The sequence below is a fragment of the Marmota monax genome, unplaced genomic scaffold (assembly GCF_021218885.2).
Source record: "Marmota monax isolate L192 unplaced genomic scaffold, Marmota_monax_Labrador192_F-V1.1 WCK01_AAM20220418_F8-fsc00052, whole genome shotgun sequence".
Taxonomy (NCBI): domain Eukaryota; kingdom Metazoa; phylum Chordata; class Mammalia; order Rodentia; family Sciuridae; genus Marmota; species Marmota monax.
In genome coordinates this window covers 1,565,575-1,585,884 of record NW_026693473.1, presented here as the reverse complement: position 1 = coordinate 1,585,884, position 20,310 = coordinate 1,565,575, and the positions used below count along the sequence as shown (strand labels likewise).

Here is a 20,310-nt window from a genome sequence, read left to right as displayed (position 1 = left end):
CCTTATTGTAAGCTGAATGGCATGACAGAGCAGAGGCAAAGAGTCATAGAAGCAATTCTTAAGGTTTCAACTCAGAAAGGTCCAAGTTCCCAGGCATGGCAACAGCTTTGCAGATGCCTTCATCATGATAGCTGAAATAACAAAGACCAACAGAGGTCAAAGCTGAGAGTGCTGAAGCACCTGCCTTAGCTTCATGTAGGGAAACACTTGACTATGTAAATGAACACCTATTTTTCTTCAAAATTTTCCAACTAGTTTTAGTATGCATTGTTTTTGAGTCTTCTTTGAATCAGTCATTAAAATATATGCTGGCAAATCGTATTTTTCAAATTATTTGGGGGCTGGGGATGTGGCTCAAGCGGTAGCGCGCTCCCCTGGCATGCGTGCGGCCCGGGTTTGATCTTCAGCACCACGTACAAACAAAGATGTTGTGTCCACCGAGAACTAAAAAATAAATATTAAAAAACTCTCTCTCTCTCTCTTAAAAAACTTATTTATTTGAGATTCTACTACAAAGATGGAAGACCTTTTTCCTTCTCTTATTTTTCCTCTTATTTGTACATATGGTATGGATTCATTGACTTTTATTAAATGAATTTTAAGCTTTAATCACTTATTTTGATAATTAACTTGCCTCAAATTTGGCCAGGGAAAGCTCCTTCAATCTGGGTCAAGGTCCTCTTAGCTAGTAGAACTAGATAAAATAGATGTGTGTGGGTGTGCTTGCATGTATACACACATGCATGTGTATATGTATATATACATATCTTTTTCTGTATTTCTTTTTTTAAAGTTCATACTTGAAATTTCAGAGCAACATTATAGTTTACTGTAACCTCCCTCTTTATTTATAATACCATTTAGTTCTAAAAATGCCATTTTCTGGCATATATTTTTAATAACTGATTAAAGAAGACTCAAAAACAATGCATACTAAAACTAGTTGGAAATTTTTGATGAAATATGGGTATCCATTTACGTAGTCTAAAAAGTGTTTCCCTACAGAATACTTATTAGTTACAAAGCAAAATATAGTGCCCATAGGAAAGAATTCTGCAAAAACTGCCATACCTGATGGAAGTCAAGATTATACGTAATGGGAAAAAAAATGGCGATTCTGTTGAGGCTGGATGTCCTCTATTGTGCTCAAGGAGGCTAAGCTCAGTTCCTCCATACCCCAGCGGTCAGACATACTCATGTCTTGCATTTCTCCAGTACCAACCTACCTCAGGATGGAATGGAGCACAGCATATTCACCTGAAACTTGTTATCCACAGTATGTTTAGTTGTTTGCTCAGTCCTAGAATTCACAAATTAGAACTACTAACTCATACCCCTGGACTATTAAGAGTTCAGTATTTGTTTTTTTTCTTTTGGCCTAAACGGTATATGACTCATGTATACTGTTCAGAAAATATTTAGGTTAGTTTTTCTTTTTCTTGCTTTTCAAAAACAAGTTTTTGTTCTTTAGCATAGTTAAAAGTCAGGAAATTCCTTTTTTTTAATATTTGCTTTTTAGTTTTTTTTAGATGGACATAATATCTTTATTTTATTTTTATGTGGTGCTGAGGATCGAACCCAGTGCCTCACGCATGCCAGGCGAGCGCGCTACCTACCACTTGAGCCACATCCCCAACCTAAGTCATTCCTTTAGAGTAGTTTGGTCTATCCTTTTCTGTATGTATCTCTCAGTATTTTACCATCATTTTTGTTTTTATTTTCAAAAATTAGTTATGTTTTTGCTCTGTGAATCATTAACATTTCCAAATTTCCAAAAGTCAGGACTGTAGACGTATCATTTCTGCTGTTTCTTATGTTCTGTTTTATACTCATGCCCTGTGGATAGCCAGTCTCACATTATGTTCTGATTTACTTTTTCTGAGTTTCTTTCACACAAATGAGCAGATATGTATAATTTTCTTGGTTTCTTACATAAAAGGTAGCACAGTTGGGATGCTCTTTTATATTTCATTTTTTTCTCTTAACTGTATTTGCTGGCAAACATTGTATATTATTAAGAGACTTTTTGCCATTCTTTTCACAACTGGATGATTGAGTCAACCATTCTATTTGTTGATGTTTAAGTTGCTAATAGTATATTGTGATCTAAAAGAGGATTGCTGTGAATAATATTGTGTAATGTACTTTTGTATTACAGATAAGTCAGAGTAAAGCAATAGAAATGGGACTGTTGACTCGAAACTACTTTACATTCTCTTCAGTAATATATGACTATATCACTTAACTTTGCATACAGAAGTACCTTTACATTTTCAGTTTTAGCTAGTTGTTAATCTGATAGGTGAGATGGTATCTTATAGTTTTAATTTACAATCTTCTTATTTTGATTGCAATTGAGCAGTTTTTTCCATCTGTTCAAGATCCAATTTATTTGTTTTTTGTGAGTGCATGTGAATTCTCTGTCTCTTCTCTCTTGCCTACTTTTAAAGTGGCTTTTTGGTTTTATCACATCCACCCCATGAGTTCATTATTCTGAAATAATGAACTTTTGTGTGTGGTATTTTTTTATTTTTGGCTAGGTGACAGTTCCTTCTTCTTCCTCCTATACTATTGAATTTATTATTCTTTAATCTTATTTGCTTTCGTGTTATGATTAGAAAGCGTTTCCTCTATGCTCAGGTTAATGAGATATTCATCTTTTTTTTAAAACTACATTTTTCACATTTATATTCTTGATCCATTTGGAGTTTATTTCTGTGCATGGTATGAGTTACTGATTTAATTTTATCTTCTCTAAATAATTAACCAGCTGAGTACATTTATTAGAAAGTGTATCTTTGTTCCAGTGTTTTGAGATGTTCCTGTTATTATATGCTAAATTTCCATCTGGGTCTGTTATTGGACCTTCAATTCTGCCCCACCAGGGTATTTGCATAATCCTGTGAAGCTACTACATTAATTTAATTATAGAGGCTTCATAATATTTTAACACTTGGTAGGATTAATCTGCCCTTCTAGCTTTTCCTTTCATATTTTCCTACCTATTTTTGATTATTATTCTGTATGAACTTTGGTATCAATTTGTCTTACTCCATTAAGAAGTTTGTTGGTACTTTTAATTAAGATTTCATTAAGTTTGTAAAAAGAAAAAGTTGACGTATTCCTGATTTTTACTTACATAGGCTTTTGATATTTCTTGTTAACTTTATTTCTTAAGTATTTAGTTGTTTTATTGCTATTACATACTTTTGCTATTTTTTTAACATACATGCTAAATAGAGGCAAACTACCTTATTCAAAGCTCAGTTTTCCATTGTCTCTCACCCATTCTTGTTAGAATTTAAGTTTTCTTTGTTCTCCTCCCTTACTGTTAACTCTTCAAATAGTGTAGCCAAAAAATAAAATATGCTATGTTGACCAATTTCATTCATTATTACAGTATAATAGGAATTTCTCTGAAAACTTAAGATCTATAGTTTAACATCTGAAACTTACATAGCTGCTGCTTAGAATTTCATTATAATTAGTAGTTTCCAGAGAATGGTTGGAACAGGGTCTTTTTGCCCAGTTAAGTAAACCAACCGCTGGAACCCCTCCTAGTGGCATTGAGAGGCAGGTTTTTTTTTGGTAAAAAGATAAGAAGAAAGGTTATGAGCGGAAAAAAAGAAAGCCAAGAATGATTATCCCTGTCAGTAGTCACATAAACCATATGAGAAATGTTAAGCTTTTAAAATAATTTCTAGTACAATAAACTTTGTTTCAGGAATGTTTGACCTAATGATTTGAGTGCCTCCCCTACTCTCTGTACCCCATCATACTGTGACAAATTGTGTAATTAAAATAGACCTCATTTGGGCGATTTGAAAATATTTATGATAAGAAATGCTTGTGTTGTAGGGGTAAAGCTCAGGTAGGTACCTAATTAATGTAATTGACCTTTAATATTAAAACAGAGAAGATTAATCAACCCCCAGAACTACTTAGGGTTGTTGGAAGTGACTTCCAATTTGAAAATCAGTAAGTGGTATTTTTAATTAGTAAATGATCTTAGCTTCATTAACTATTAATTTCAGTTCTTGTTTGAACTAAGTCTAAGTATCTGGTCTGTGGCTTAGTTACATTTGTACTGAGGTTGGGATGAAGGGCAGGGGCAGTTGATGTGAAGTGTCACCATTTTATTGTGAGCAGAGGGTAGTCCTGCTTTTAGTATATACTACTTTGAAGAGTAAAGAGAGCTAATGTCTTATTTTGATCCTTAAAGATATGATTAGTTTCTAAATAAAATCTGAGACAGCATAAAAGAAGACAACTTTTGTCCTTTAATAGTTTTGAAAGCTTGAACATATCCATTAACTTAATGAGACTGTTTCATCATCTGGAAAATGGGGCTGTTAGTACTACAGTAAAGCTCTAGCTCAATATTTGGCACATGTGCGCGCGCGCACACACGCAATTCCTCAGCAAACTTTATTGTGTCTCCTCCCTTCTTTTTTTTAACCCTTGCATGCTGTGTGAATCTAATGAAGCAAAAGATTATGAGAACATTTTAAAACTCCTTCTGTTATTCACTTGGAATAATTGTCCCCCTTCCTTCTTTGTTTTCTTTCTTAAATTTGGTAAACCTATTTTCAGGCACCAAATTATTTATATTTATAATGGCAATTTAGGTCACTTGTGTAAAGTCTGTTTACTGATAAAAGTGACAGAACTTGACAGAAATAGTTATAATATCTTTATGTCTTGTGTAGCAGTGTTGTTTGGCTCATGGAGACTTACAGTTATCAAATGAAAGCTAAAATCCAGCTAGGAATAAAAGGGAAGAAGACCAGCAGATTGAGTAGGAGAAGTCTTACACTGTAGTATAACTCTAAGAAAGTAATAACAAAGCTGATGGGAGTCCTCAAACCCAAGTTGTCCTCTCAGAGGAGTACAACATCTCCCAGGAAAAGAACTTCCACTGAGTATGCCTGCCGTGCTCAGTCATAGGCTGGGAATACCTCATAGGAAGCTTTAATTTACCCCAGCTTGAGAGCTTAGTAGCTACCACCATTGGTCTTTGCAGCGGGGAATATGAGAGGCAAATTTTCATAGTCACCACAAGTTTCTTAAGAATACAGACTTTAAAAAAATATTCCATATAATAATTATTATTTATTAAATACATACTATATTCCAGGCACTGTATTAGGTATTACATCTATAGCATGATCTAATCCTCACAAAATTATACGTAAGGTAAGGATGCTAATCCCATACGTTAGATGAGAGAAGTGACCTCCAGAATAATTAGATAACTTGCCCAGATAAACTTAGATACAACATGGTAGTGAGTGAATTCTGGCATATATTAACACAGTTCCATATAATTTTAAAAGTTATTTATATCTATTCCATTAATTACTCATTGCAGAGATATTAGAGAAGAATAATTCAGGATATTCAAAAGTTGGCTTTATACAAAGGCTGTTAAAAACAAGTATAAGACAAAATTATGATTCTGAAGTGTCTTATCCTGGATCACTTTTTAAAAATTGGTTTCTTATACATGACAATAGAATTCATTTGGATAAAATTATACAAACATGGAATATATCTTATTCTAATTAGGATACCATTCTTGTGGGTGTACCCAATGGTGGTGTTCACTTAGGCATTTTCATGTATGTACATTGGGTTGTTTATTTTTTGGTGTTGAGTTTTCTTGAGTTCTTTGTGTATCCTAGAAATTAATGTCTTATCTGAGTTGAAGGTGGCAAAGATTTTTTTTCCCATTCTGTAAGCTCTGTCTTCATGCTTGCTTCTTTTTGCTGTGAAGAAGCTCTTTAGTTTGATCTCATCCCATTTATTGATTTTTTAAAATTTTATTTCTTGCACTGTTAGAGTTCTTGTTGAGTCTTGTTAGAGTCTTGTTGGAGTGTGAAGCCTACATTTTCTTCTATTATGTACAGTGTTTCTGGTCTAATACCTGGGTTTTTGATCCATTGAGTTGATTTTTGTACAGGGTGAGAGATAGAGGTTAAATTTTATTCTACCGTATATGGATTTCCTGTTTTCCCAGCACTATTTGTTGAAGAGGCTATCTTTTCTCCAATGTATGTTTTTGGTACCTTTGTCTAGAATGAGATAACTATATTCATGTGGGTTTGTCTCTGTCTTCTGTTCCATTAGTCTTCATGTTTGTTTTGCTGCCAATACCATGCTGTTTTTGTTACTGTAGCTCTGTAGTATAATTTAAGGCCGGGTATAGTGATGCCTCCTGCTTTGTATTGCTTGCTAAGGATTGCTATTTCTATAAAGAACATCAATGGCATTTTAGTAGGAATTGCATTGAATATGTATAGTGCTTATGATAGTATGGTCATTTTGACAATGTTAATTCTGCCTATGCAAGAATCATGGGAGGTACAGACTTTATGGTAATTTTATACTTTAGAAAGTGTCTAGGTAGGGTGATAAGTAAAAATTTTTTACACACACACATATATATATTAAAAATAAACTTAATTGAATTTTCAGGGACTTTATAGTGGCTGGTTTGGAAGGATTCTGTTGATATTTCAGTTTAACTTATATTTAATTTTATTGCCTTCACTATTCCAGAGGGGAAAAATTGGAGATATGATGCTTGTGGTCCCGAATGTGCTCTTTGTTGAGAAATAAAACCTGATTAAATGTATAATATGCTTTTCAAGTTTTCTCACCATTTTTTGTCTTTATCGTTATTTGGTGTTTATGTTGTTCCATGTTCCTGTAAATCTGTGGTACGTTCAGAAGCACTATTTAATATCAGGAGTTAAGAGTTGCCTTCCCTCCCCCACTTTTTTATTTGTGTATTATAATTGTTCATAACAGTGGACTCTATTACATATTCATACATGCAAACAATTAAAGTTGATGTTTTAGTCAGCTTTTTCACTGCTGTAACTAAAAGATCTGACCAGAACAATTGTAGGGGAGGATACGTTTATTTGGATTCAGAGATCTCAAGTCCATGGAAGACCAGCTCCATTCTTCGTGGCTCAAGGTGAGGCAGAAGAACATCATGGTGGCAGAGTATGGTGGAGGAAAGCAGCTCATATGATGATTACCAAGCAGAGAGCCAAGCAGAAAGATTTGAAAAACTTGACTTGAAATGTGGGAGTAAAACTTGGGTAAAGGAAGTTGCAATTGTTAAAGACAATACTACCACTAAAGAAATGCTAAAGACCTTACCCAGAGACAATAAGAAAGATGGCTTGAGGACATCTCACGAACTGGCAAAACTATACTCTTCGCAGGCACAAGGTAGTAAAACTAAAAATTTGAGACCACTGGGGCACCCTTACACAAGGGGGCCTAGGAAGTTTTTTCAATGTGTTCAGCCAGCTAGGCATGCAAAGGCTCCTGCAGCCAGGATCCCTCAAGACTTGGCTACTGCTCAAGCAGATCTTGGCATCAACCGTGTGGTTCTGGTTGTGCAGAATTGAAGGATGCTGGAGTTAGGGGGTCATGAGGCCTTCACCAAGATTTCAAAGGAAGGCCTGGGAGATTAGGAAATGTTCCCCAGGGTCAGAGTCCTGTGGACAGGCCCTGAGAGGACAAAGCCTGGAGATGTGAGGAGGAAGCCCAAGCTGCAGTAGAGATCCCAAAAATCAAGAAATGACAGTAATATGGGACATTGTCCTAGGAAAGTTTCAGAAATTGAGCAGAGACAAACCAACAGAAAGGGCATTTGAGCTACAACCAGCAAAACCACAGGGGAGGAAATACACATGTCATTTGGAGAAAACATCACAACGCCATGTGCTCCAGACACTGGACACAAAACTTACAGGACTTGTTTGCCTAGCTGGATTTCATTTTTGCTTTGGTCCCATCCCTTCTTTCTATGCCCTATGTTTACCATAGACCTTTACATATTGAACACTTGTAAATTGCTTTTGATTTTTCCAGGAGCTCACACTGCAAGATTGCCTTGAGTCTCAGAGAAACATTGGACTTGAACTTTTGGGCAGTCTTGGATATATTGAGACTGTGGTGACTCTTGGAAATGGATTAAATGTATTTTCCATTATGAGATGAGTATTAGGTGTCTAGATATTAGGTGTCCCCCAAAAGCTTGTGTGTAAGACAATGCAAGAAGGATTAGAGGAGAAATGGTTGAATTATGAGGGGATTAACTGAGTGGAAACTGAAGGCTGATAGAGTGTGGTTAGAGGAGGTAGGTCATTGGGGACTCCCTTTGGGGTATGTATTTTGTACCTGGCAAGTGAGTCAGTCAGTGTCTCTCTCTCCCTCCCTCCCTCCCTCCCTCCCTTCTGATCCTCATGTGAGCCGCTTCCTGGTACCACATTCTGTTGCTTTGATGTTCCGCCTCACCTTGAGCCTCAAGGATGGAGCAGGATGTCTATGGACCAAGACCTCTGAAACCTGGAGCCTCCAAATAAACTTTTCCTCCTCTATAATTGTTCTGATCGGTTCTTTTATAGAATTTTTTATATAATTGTTCTGGTCTGCTCATATCAGAGAAAAAGCTGGCTAAAACAGTTGGCCAGTATCATTCACTGTTGTTTCTCCTTTGCCTCCCTGCCTCCCTCCCAAAGGTTGCTTTTTTATTAGATTCACTAAAACTTTGTATTTGTTGTTGGTGGTCAGCTGCCTTGATATTTTTTTTTTATAACAGTTTTACTCAGATACAATTCATATACTGTAAAATTACCTTTTTAACGTTTATAATTAATTGGTTTGAGTTACAGAGTTGTAAAACTGTGGAATTCCAGAATAGTTTCCTCACCTCAAAAAGAAACCCTATATCCATCCTTTTTTTCATCAGTACCCATCCTTTTTTTCCCACTATGCTCTGGAAATCACAAATTCACTTAATATTTGTTGGTATGTATGGACTTGCCCATTCTGGACTTTTCATATGAAGGAAATCATACAATATATTATTTTTCATGTTTGGTTTCTATGTCTTACAGTAATTTTTTTTTGGTTAATACCTATTTTATCATGTCTCAGTATGTCGTTCTTATTCCTGGTTGAATAATATTCCAATTCATGGATATGGTATGTTTTGTTTATCTCTTTATCAGCTACTGAATATTAGGAATGTTTACGTTTTGGGGCTTTTATAAAGATGATGCTATGAATACTTGTGTACAGATTTTTGTAGGGACAGTTGTTTTCATTTGTCCTGGGTTTATTCCTAGGGGTAGAATTTCTGGGTCCTATGGTGATTCTGTGATTGACATCTTGAAATTTTTATCTCTTTTCCAAAGCTGTACTGTTTTACAATTCCATAGCAGGGTATGATCACTGCACTTTCTCTATATCTTTGGAAACACTTATTTTTTAAAAACTATTTTCTTAAATTGTCAATGGACCTTTATTTTGTTTATTAATTTATTTATATGTGGTGCTGAGAATCGAACCAAGTGCCTCACACATGCTAGGCAAGCGCTTTGCCACTGAGCCACAACCCTAGCCTTGGAAACATTTATTATTATCCTTTTTAAAATATTTATTTTTTAGTTGTTGTTGGATGATTATTATCTACTTTTTGTTTAAACCTGTCTTAGTGGATGTGAAAGGGATGTCTCATTGTCATCTTGATTTGCTTTTTCTGATGCTAATTATGTTGAACATTTTTAAATGTGTTTATTAGCCATTTGTACTCCTTCTTGGGATTAATGTCTATTAAAACCCATTGCCTATTAAAATTTTTTATTTTCAAATTAAAATATTCTTGGGCTTTTTTGGGGGAAGTTTTAGTTTGACAGAAAAATGAGTCGAAAGTACAGAAAATTCACAAAAGCTACATTTACTGTTGACCTTGCTTCCCTTATTATTATTGTCTTTCCTTAGTATAGTACATTTTTAACATTCACTAAAACAATATTGACATAGTTCTAATTGAAGTCTAGAGTTTGCACAATTATTTACTTTGCAGGGTACAGTCTATGGTTTATTTATGTATTTATTTTTTTTGGTAAATGCATCATGACATTTATCTACTGTTACAGTAGTATACAAAATAGTTTCAATGAACTGAAAATCTCCTGAGCTCTACCTATTCATCTTGCCTTCCCTCAAAATCCCTAATTATCATTGATCTTTTTACTGCCGCAGTTTGACTTTTATAGATGGTCATTGTTAGAATCATACTGTATATACTTTTCAGATTCTTCAAATTGACTTTTATTGCTTAGCAATATGCATTTAATGTACCTGTATAACTTTTCATGGAATGATAGCCCATTTTTTTAGTGTTGAGTAATATTTCATTATTTGGATATATCATAGTTTATTTATCTGTTTACTTCTTGAAGATCATATAAGTTACTTCTAAATGTTCGTAATCATCAATGAAGCTTTTTAAAAGATTTCTGTGCAAGTTTTTGTTGTGGACCTAAGTTTTTATCACATTTGGGTAAATATCCAAGTAGCACAATTGCTGTATTTTATGGTAAGAATATATGTATTTATGTAAGCAACTGTTAAATTGTCTTCCAAAGTAGCTGTGCAAATTCTTATTCCCATTAGCAATGAAGAGTATTTATGTTGCTCCATATTTTCATTAGCCTTTATATTTTTGGACATTAACAACATTTTAATAGGTGTGTAGTACAGTCTCATTGTTCTAACTTGGAATTTCCTGATGGAAAATGATATTGAGCATCTTTTTGTATGCTTATTTGCTATTTCTATCCAGTTTGATACTATGCATCTGTGGGTTATACATACATGGATTCAACCAACTGCAGATTGAAAATATTGGCAGAATTTATAGTGAACATACACAGATTGTTTTTCTTGTCTGTGTTCTCTAAACACTACACTACAACATATGTTTACTTAGCGTTTATATTGTATTAAGTATCATGCAATCTAGAGATGATTTAAAGTGTACAAAAAATGTGTGTAGGTTATATGCAAGTATTGTTCTATTTTATACAAACAACTTGAGCATCTACAAAGTTTGGTACACTCTCCCCCATCCATCTGTGAATATTCCCTGTAATCATAGGGACAGCTATGTCTCCTTACTATATGTTTATTGCTTCAATTATGCATTTTGTCACAAGTAATGGAATGACAGATTGATGTGTTTTAAGAATTTTAAATGTTACTACATATATAAACCCAGTTCTCAAGGTTATTTAAAAAATATTCACTTATTTCTGCTCCTGTCTTCTAAAGACTAGAGCCCAGTCTGCTGAAGGTAGTTCTGCTTTTTTGGCTTATTGGTCCCTAACCATCCTCACCTTACTCTTTCTTGGCCTCTTATGTGACAGTAATTCTATTTCCTTTCCAGATTCCCAGGCATATACCTCTTTTTTTTTTAAACTTTCTGAATTACTATAATAACAAAAAAAAAGTGTTATTTTTCTGGCCATGTAGTTGGCATTTTGGTATTTTTAACAGCCATTAGAATATTGTTGGAATGTATATTCTTTGTTAATAATCTACTTAATTTATTACGGTAGAATAAGATATTAAGAAATCACATTATTTAATATTTTATTTTCAGGCAATGTGAGCATAACTTTGAACTTTCCCAAAGAAAGTTTGTGTGGTCTATAAATCTGTCAGGACTGTGTATGTCTTTTTTAAAAACTTAGCACCTGAGCCCCTTTCATGGAGTTAACTCCTAGTTTTTTTTTTTTTTTCCACTGTAACTCAGAAAACAATAGGATTGTAAGAGTCTCCTTTTTTTTTTTTTAATTTTTTATTGTTGGCTGTTCAAAACATTACATAATTCTTGATATATCATATTTCACACTTTGATTCAAGTGGGTTATGAGCTCCCATTTTTACCCCATATACAGATTGCAGAATCACATCAGTTACACATCCATTGATTTACATATTGCCATACTAGTGTCTGTTGTGTTCTGCTGCCTTTCCTATCCTCTACTATCCCCCCTCCCCTCCCCTCCCCTCGCCTCTTCTCTCTCTGCCCCCTTTACTGACATTCATTTGTCCCCCTTGTATTATTTTTCCCTTTCCCCTCACTTCCTCTTGTATGTACTTTTGTATAACTCTGAGGGTCTCCTTCCATTTCATGCAATTTCCCTTCTCTCTCCCTTTCCCTCCCACCTCTCATCCCTATTTAATGTTAATCTTCTTCTCCTGCTCTTCGACCCTACTCTGTTCTTAGTTACTCTCCTTATATCAAAGAAGACATTTGGCATTTGTTTTTTAGGGATTGGCTAGCTTCACTTAGCATAATCTGCTCTGATGCCATCCATTTCCCTGTAAATTCTATGATTTTGTCATTTTTTAATGCAGAGTAATACTCCATTGTGTATAAATGCCACATTTTTTTTATCCATTCATCTATTGAATGGCATCTAGGTTGGTTCCACAGTCTTGCTATTGTGAAGTGTGCTGCTATGAACATCGATGTAGCAGTGTCCCTGTAGCATGCTCTTTTTAGGTCTTTAGGGAATAGACCGAGAAGGGGAATAGCTGGGTCAAATGGTGGCTCCATTCCCAGCTTTCCAAGAAATCTCCATACTGCTTTCCAAATTGGCTGCACCAATTTGCAGTCCCACCAGCAATGTACAAGTGTACCCTTTTCCCCACATCCTCGCCAGCACTTGTTGTTCTTTGACTTCATAATGGCTGCCAATCTAACTGGAGTGAGATGGTATCTTAGGGTGGTTTTGATTTGCATTTCTCTGACTGCTAGAGATGGTGAGCATTTTTTCATGTACTTGTTGATTGATTGTATGTCCTCCTCTGAGAAGTGTCTGTTCAGGTCCTTGGCCCATTTGTTGATTGGGTTGTTTGTTCTCTTATTGTCTAATTTTTGGAGTTCTTTGTATACTCTGGATATTAGGGCTCTATCTGAAGTGTGAGGAGTAAAGATTTGTTCCCAGGATGTAGGCTCTCTATTTACCTCTCTTATTGTTTCTTTTGCTGAGAAAAAACTTTTTAGTTTGAGTAAGTCCCATTTGTTGATTCTAGTTATTAACTTTTGTGCTATGGGTGTCCTATTGAGGAATTTGGAGCCCGACCCCACAGTATGTAGATCGTAGCCAACTTTTTCTTCTATCAGACGGCGTGTCTCTGATTTGATATCAAGCTCCTTGATCCATTTTGAATTCACTTTTGTGCATGGCGAGAGAAAGGGATTCAGTTTCATTTTGTTGCATATGGATTTCCAGTTTTCCCAGCACCATTTGTTGAAGATGCTATCCTTCCTCCATTGCATGCTTTTAGCCCCTTTATCAAATATAAGGTAGTTGTAGTTTTGTGGATTGGTTTCTGTGTCCTCTATTCTGTACCATTGGTCCACCCGCCTGTTTTGGTACCAGTACCATGCTGTTTTTGTTACTATTGCTCTGTAGTATAGTTTGAAGTCTGGTATCGCTATACCGCCTGATTCACACTTCCTGCTTAGCATTGTTTTTGCTATTCTGGGTCGTTTATTTTTCCATATGAACTTCATGATTGCTTTCTCTATTTGTACAAGAAATGCCGTTGGGATTTTGATTGGCATTGCATTAAACCTATAGAGAACTTTTGGTAATATCGCCATTTTGATGATGTTAGTTCTGCCTATCCATGAACAGGGTATATTTTTCCATCTTCTAAGATCTTCTTCTATTTCTCTCTTTAGGGTTCTGTAGTTTTCATTGTATAAGTCTTTCACGTAAGAGTCTCCTTTGATCCCTGCTTAATTTGTTTTTTGAAAAGTTTGATTTATTTTTTATTATAGTTGCAAAAAAAATTTACATAAGTAACAGCAGCTCATTTCAAATATTTCTTACAAATCCTAAACTGGTGCTTCCCAAGGTACATGTGGTAAAGTACCAGTTTCTATAATTTCCAATTCACCAGACTGATAGTTTTGCAAAATATAGTACAAATGAATTGCTAGAAAAGTAAAAGTTTTAAAAATATAGAATACAGGCCTCAATTCTTATTATCAGAATCATAGATAAAAATTTAGTCTGCCAAATTGCTATAAAAGATTTTAAACACTCTCAATTCTGTATCTTATTGCTGAGCAGTAACAAATAGTTCATGGACTAGTAACAGATAGTTTGCAGTTCAGTTCTGGTGTACAGACTGTATTTTTTAATAGCACATACATAGCTTGTTGTTTAGGGTGTTTAATGTTATTTCAGGAGCATCTTGGTGATTATGATGTATAATTGTTGTCCTTTAAAAATTATTTTCATGTGTTTTCTTTTCAGAATCGAGAACTCCAGATCATGAGAAAGCTAGATCACTGTAACATAGTCCGATTGCGTTATTTCTTCTACTCAAGTGGTGAGAAGGTAAGTGTGACAGATAGTATGTATTGAATATTGTGATAAGCTTGTTATTCTTCTAAAAATAATACTTCCCATACCTTTACCCTAACAAAATAGTTTTGCTAATTGAATGAAAGCATTCAAAGCATAGGCCCCAGTGATTTTGAGCATAAGAAATGGTCATTGAATATCATTAGTTATAGCAGGAAAATGCTTATAAGAATATAAAGGGAATGATTTTTTAAGAATTTTCTCCTTTTTTTAAAAAAAAACAGCTATCTTTAGTTCTAGAAAGTTTATATTTTTTATTGATACTTCTATGTTTTTTTATGGAATCCTCATTTCATCTGTTTATTATAAGGAGGAAAATTATGTCATTTTGCTAAGTGGAAGTTGATGAGAGGTGAAGAGAGGAAGTGGGAGGACTCTGATAGGACTAGAATGAGGGTTAAACATTAGAAAGCAAGTTTAATTGGTCTTTGATCAGAGAAAAAAGATATAGTATTATATTACAGAGCTTATTATAAATTGTCACTATTTCTGATCACACTTAGTTTTATGAAAGTAAAGGATAGTTAAGACTTTGAGCTGTGAATGTTCGTCTTCCTTGGTCCTCCATTGGTCTTTTTCCTCAGAAGATGTAATAACTTATGACAGTTTAATCAGTGGAGAAGAAAGCAAAGAAAACCAGTTTCTACTGTTGTACCTTGGTCTTTTTCTTTCTGCCCGTCCTTTTCCCCAGTTTTAATATTTCCTTAAATTTTTTTCTTTACTGGTTTTGGATGGGGGACCTGGCAAGGAACATGGAAATCAGGGATTTTTTTTGGTGGTTGTTGTTGTTGTTTTGAGGGGCAAAATAAATATGACTTGAATAAATTCACTTGATATTTTGGACTTAAGATTTTATGCATAGGGCTGGGGATGTGGCTCAAGCGGTAGCGCGCTCGCCTGGCATGCGTGCGGCCCGGGTTTGATCCCCAGCACCACAAAAACAAAGATGTTGTGTCCGCCAAAAAAAAACCTGAAAATTAAATATCAAAAATTAAAAAAAAAAAAAGATTTTATGCATATAATATGTAATGTTCTTAGATCCATAATGTCTCTTGATTTCTAAGCCAATATTAATTTACTTAACTGTTTGTAGATTAATCATTTTCCATTAAACTGTACTTAGATTTTCTTGGAAATTCTTTTTCTTTTCCCATGACAAACCCAATGATATAGAAGAAGACCTATGTATTTTAAGGCAAGGTGGATCTATTATGTGTTGTGTATATATTTGTGTGTCATAGCTAATATGTGTGACCAGCCATACTTAGTAAATATGTCCTTTATCAACACTTGTTCCTTAGTCATTTTTAAGTTTAAATTGTGCCTCTGTTTGTATTGTGAATTGTAAACCTCATAGATAACTTTCAGTTCTCTTATTTCTAAACCCAATTACTTGGTTTATGCACCTACTGCCTATTACTCTCTTTAATATTATCTATTTTGGCAAGTCTTTGTTTTTCTGTACCTTTCCAAATAAGATTATGAAGCATATATTATGTTCCCAGCACTCTTAAAATGAAATTTTGCATCCTCATGGCTTTTTGTTATTAGATGCTAGACATCATAATTCCCCAGGAAGTAAAGGAAAGGTCAGAGTTATTTATTTTTGTGAGCCACTAGATTACATATAAATTCATTTGCGAAGGCCTCCTTACAAAGTTCCTAAACATTTTCTCTTGATTGCTTATTTTAATTTGTATAGCCCTCCCTGTATGCCACATACTGTTTTAATGCTTTATAAATATTAGCTTATTCAACTTTTATGAAATTCAAGTGTAGAAAGGGAAGAATATCAGACTTTGAAATGTAAGATACCTGATGGCTTACCCGTCTGGTTTTGGTTAGGTGGGAAACCCCCATCATAGGCAGCCCTTACCACAGACTTAATCCTGCCTTCATGGTAACAATTGACCAGCTGTTATCTGAGTACTTCAGAGCAAGACTTTCTCCCTGCTACTGCTTACAGCTTCCTATTTATCTTAAACATTCTTACAGATATAGAAATGTGATTAATAGAGGTTAACAAGGACAGTGAACCTCTATTAGGAAAAAAAAATAGACTTTCAAATATTTTACATATCTTAGAACTTTTTCTTGAGCATTGTAAAATTTCCAAAGTGAAAAACAGATAACTCTTAGTTTGGGTTAGCTCCACTAAAATAAAGAAAAAAAGGAAGGGTGGGATATAGTGTAAAAAACAATTATCTTTGTTTAACAAAACAAGATAAAAGTTTTCTTTTTTTTTAAATAAGTGTTTTTCCAAAGTGCAAATCATTTTATGTTTGTTAACAGACTCAAATTATGTAGGTCCCTTATAATAAGAATCTGTAACAGAGACTTACAGAGGCTGCCTTCACTAAAGCAGTGACTCTTTACCTAGATCTGCAAATGCTCTGTGGGTATCTGAAAGCAGGGTAAAGCTTGATATCTCAGCCTTCATTTTGTATCTGTTTTCTTTCTTCCCTTAAACTTTGTCAAAAGAATAATTTTTTAAAAAAAAGTTTTCCGAAGATGTGTAGAAATAAATACACAGGTTTAAGACTTCCCATAATCTTCCAAGTCACCAAAAAGATCATTTCTTTTTGCCACTCATAATCTCCACTTACGAATTGTTCTAATAGAACTAACATATTACTCAATATATTAGTGAACTAATTGTAGACATAGGAGAAGATAGGTTCTGCTCTAGGGTTGAGAGCTCTAAGAGCTCAGGAATGAGTTTCCACTGCTGTTAGGGAGGGATCTAAAAGTCTTTGAATTTCTTACAAGTCTCTAGAGATTACTAATTTTTGAATGTAGTAGTCCTATATTTGGTAGATATTTTTTTTCTAGCATAAGCATTGCCTTTGTGTATTTATGAGGAAAGTTTTGAAGAATGAAATAATTAAGTTTGAGATGGCCCATGAGACGTGCACATAGAGGTGTCCAGGAAGTACATACTTGGATGACTTCTTACAGTGTTCTATGTTAACGTTGACAAGGTTGGATAGAGAGGGTGTGTGGAGTTGGAGGAGGAAGAAGCCTGGATGTTGTTTAAGATCAGGACAATAAAAGGTCAACAGTTTGACAGTATTTCCTTCTGTTCCTAGAATTTTTTGATGGGTAAGAACAAACTTCATTTGAGAATGATATAAGGAAACCAGTACCCTTGGGTGAGATTCAGATTTTTGTCTAGGGGAAGACAGTAAAAAGAACCCTTCATGAAGAAAATGAGATTATCTGGCAGTTTCTTTTTTGGATTTCAGAGAGCATAAGGGAAAGCTTTGGGAAGGAGATCAGTGATAAGAATATGAGCCTAAATGAAGCCATGAGGAGACATTAGGGGGATGAGTTGAGGTTATTGCAAAGATCAAAAGGAACAAGAATTCATTGTTTCAGGATTATAGAAATGAAAGGTTCTGGTAGGTTCTAGGTTAGATGAGTTCAAAGGTATATGGAAATTTTAGAAATCGTACCATCTTTTTGTCATTTTCTTTCAGTCTTTCTCCACTGCTCTTTATTGAGTCTCTGTCTCCCTTTTTGGATTTCTTTTTTTCTGTCTGTGGGTTTTGTCTCTTTCTCTTGGTCTTTGTTACCCACTTCTTTCCAATTTCCTTTCCCTCTGTAACTCTGCCTCTAGTTTCTGCTCTCTTCTCTCTTGGTTATTTATATTCTGTGGTTCTCCATCAGTCTTTTTCTGGGTCTCTGTACCTCTCTTTTGTTGGATTTCTATGTATCTTACTTTCTTTGTATTTGTGATCCTCTACAAATTTCCTTATAGATTCCTACCTGGCTTGAATTTTTCTGTTTCTTAGTGTCTTTTCTCTCTGGGCCTTTATTATTACTCCCTTTTGATTAAAAAAAAAAAAAAAAATATATATATATATATATATATATATATATATATATATATATATATATATATTTTCACTGTCACTGTCCTAATCTTTGAGAGTTCTATGTATCTTATTCCATATGTGCATGTTTATATAGGTATATATTCTTAACTACTTAAAACCTTTCTGAATATTAATGATCTAATTAAACTTCCCCTATTACATCATAATATTTAGTTACATAATATTCTGTTAAGTTGTACTATGTAATATTCTCTATTTCCCTTTGGTTATTTTTAATTTTAGAATTGTAGCTAACCTGTTTTTGTCTATAAGCGTTTTTCAGATCTGGGTGTAGTTAAAAGAGTTATTTCTATAATATTAGGTAAACATTTTTATGGACTTCAGAGTGGCTGAATGAGATGTCCATTTTAGGGAGCTTCTTTGTGTTGTATTTCACCTTGTCATTTTAAAGACTTGGTAACTAGAAATATTTGGGTTTCCATTCCAGTTGTGCCACATGATAGCACCTTATGACTCTGGGCAAGATATTTACTTTTGTAAGTTTGTCCCCTGCCTTCTGTATGGTAGAGATTTTGTAAGGAACAAATTTAAAAATGTTTATCCAGTGCTTATAGCACCTGGCATGTAAACATTAATTTATCATTTTACAATAGCAAATATATATCACACTTGTTGTGCATCAGATATTGCCCTGAGCTCTTACCTGTAGTTTGTAACTCACTTAAACCTCCTTATACCCCATGTGAAGAATTGTTACTGTTGTTATCTCAATTTTTATAGAAAAAGAAACCAAGAAAATACCATTTAAATTACCTGAGTTATACAGTTATAAATGAAAATGTTGGGAGTTAACCCTAGGCAGTCTGATATCAGAGTCTTATAATATGCTTTTCTATTTAGCGTAGAATGTGGATTTCTGCAGAAGCAGTATACCAGAAAGGTAACATTGAAAAATACCTTAGCAATGATGCTTGAATAAGGGAATATTGTAATAGTAGCAGTAGTAAAAATAGTTATTGTAGCAATAATAATAGTAGTAGAGGTAATAGTAATGATAGCTAAAAATTAATATATTCCTTCCAGGGCATTAATCTAAACACTTTACTTTTATTTAGTCATTTAATCCTCACAACAGTCCTGTGGAATGGAAGCAGAGAGAAGCTAAATGACCTTCCCATAGAATCACTCAAACCAGTGTTTTAAACTTTGGGTCTACAAAAGATGTGTGACCCTTCTCAAATGATTGTGTCTTTTATTATCATTACTAATACTTCTACTACTATTATTACTACTGCTTCTATTATAATATGTCCTTATTCAACTATCATTACTAAAGATTATGTATTTTTTAGTGAGACTTAGCTTGTATCTTTTATTAGATTCTGAAAGAGTTCTCTACCCCAAAAAGATGAAGAACAATTTATTGAGTCATTCATCTAAGAGACAAGGAGATGTGATTATAGCTAACTGTATAAATATTAAGAGCAAATGTTTTAATTTTTTTATAGGGGAAATACTGGTGACAGGGGTCTTTAACCACTGAGCTAAATCTTTGGCCCCTTTTGTTTTTTATTTTGAGACAGGGTCTTGCTAAATTGCTGAGGCTGGTCTTGAACTTGGAATCCTCCTACCTCAGTCTCCTTCCTGAGTTGCTGGGATTACAGGTGTGCACCACCATACCCAGCTATTGTGTTTTTAATTAAATGAAACTTCTAAGTTATAGAAAGAGTACCTCATCAACTTTACAATCTGTAGCTTTCTCCCCCCTTTCTTTTTCTTTCTCTCTACCTTCCTTCCTGTGTGAAAGTCACAAATAGCAAGGAATTTTATTCACATGCATAAGGGCACACATACATGCACAATTGTTTTCATAAACTTGATTCCTAGAAATGGCATTGCTGAGTCAAATTGGGAGTCTGTATGTCTTCACTTTTGGCTGAAATGGGTTAACCTATTTACTTTCCCAAAAGGTTGCATGAGTTTTGAGTTTCCACCAGAATGGTGTTGTGGTGCATTTTGGAAAGTGACCTTTTCTCATACTTAGGTTTCTTAGGATTGAATTATCTTTTCCTGTTTGATAGGTGAAAAATGGTAACTTCATTATATTTTTTATTATATTTCTTTAATTATTAGTAAGGTTGAACATCTTTCCACATTTTTGTTGGCTATTTGTGTGACTATCTATCTTCATGCTCTGTGTTGGTCAGCTT

At 34.4% G+C, this 20,310-nt stretch overlaps 1 protein-coding gene across 2 annotated transcripts in view; it reads left to right on the top strand.

Annotated features, from left to right (window-relative positions):
* Nucleotides 1-20,310, top strand: part of Gsk3b (glycogen synthase kinase 3 beta) — a 164,051-nt gene that overhangs the window by 73,692 nt on the left and 70,049 nt on the right. For both annotated transcript variants that reach the window (XM_046458003.2, XM_046458002.2), the window contains exon 3: nt 14,151-14,234. In XM_046458003.2, coding sequence (XP_046313959.1) covers nt 14,151-14,234 — 84 coding nt within the window. The remainder of the gene's footprint in view (nt 1-14,150; nt 14,235-20,310) is intronic.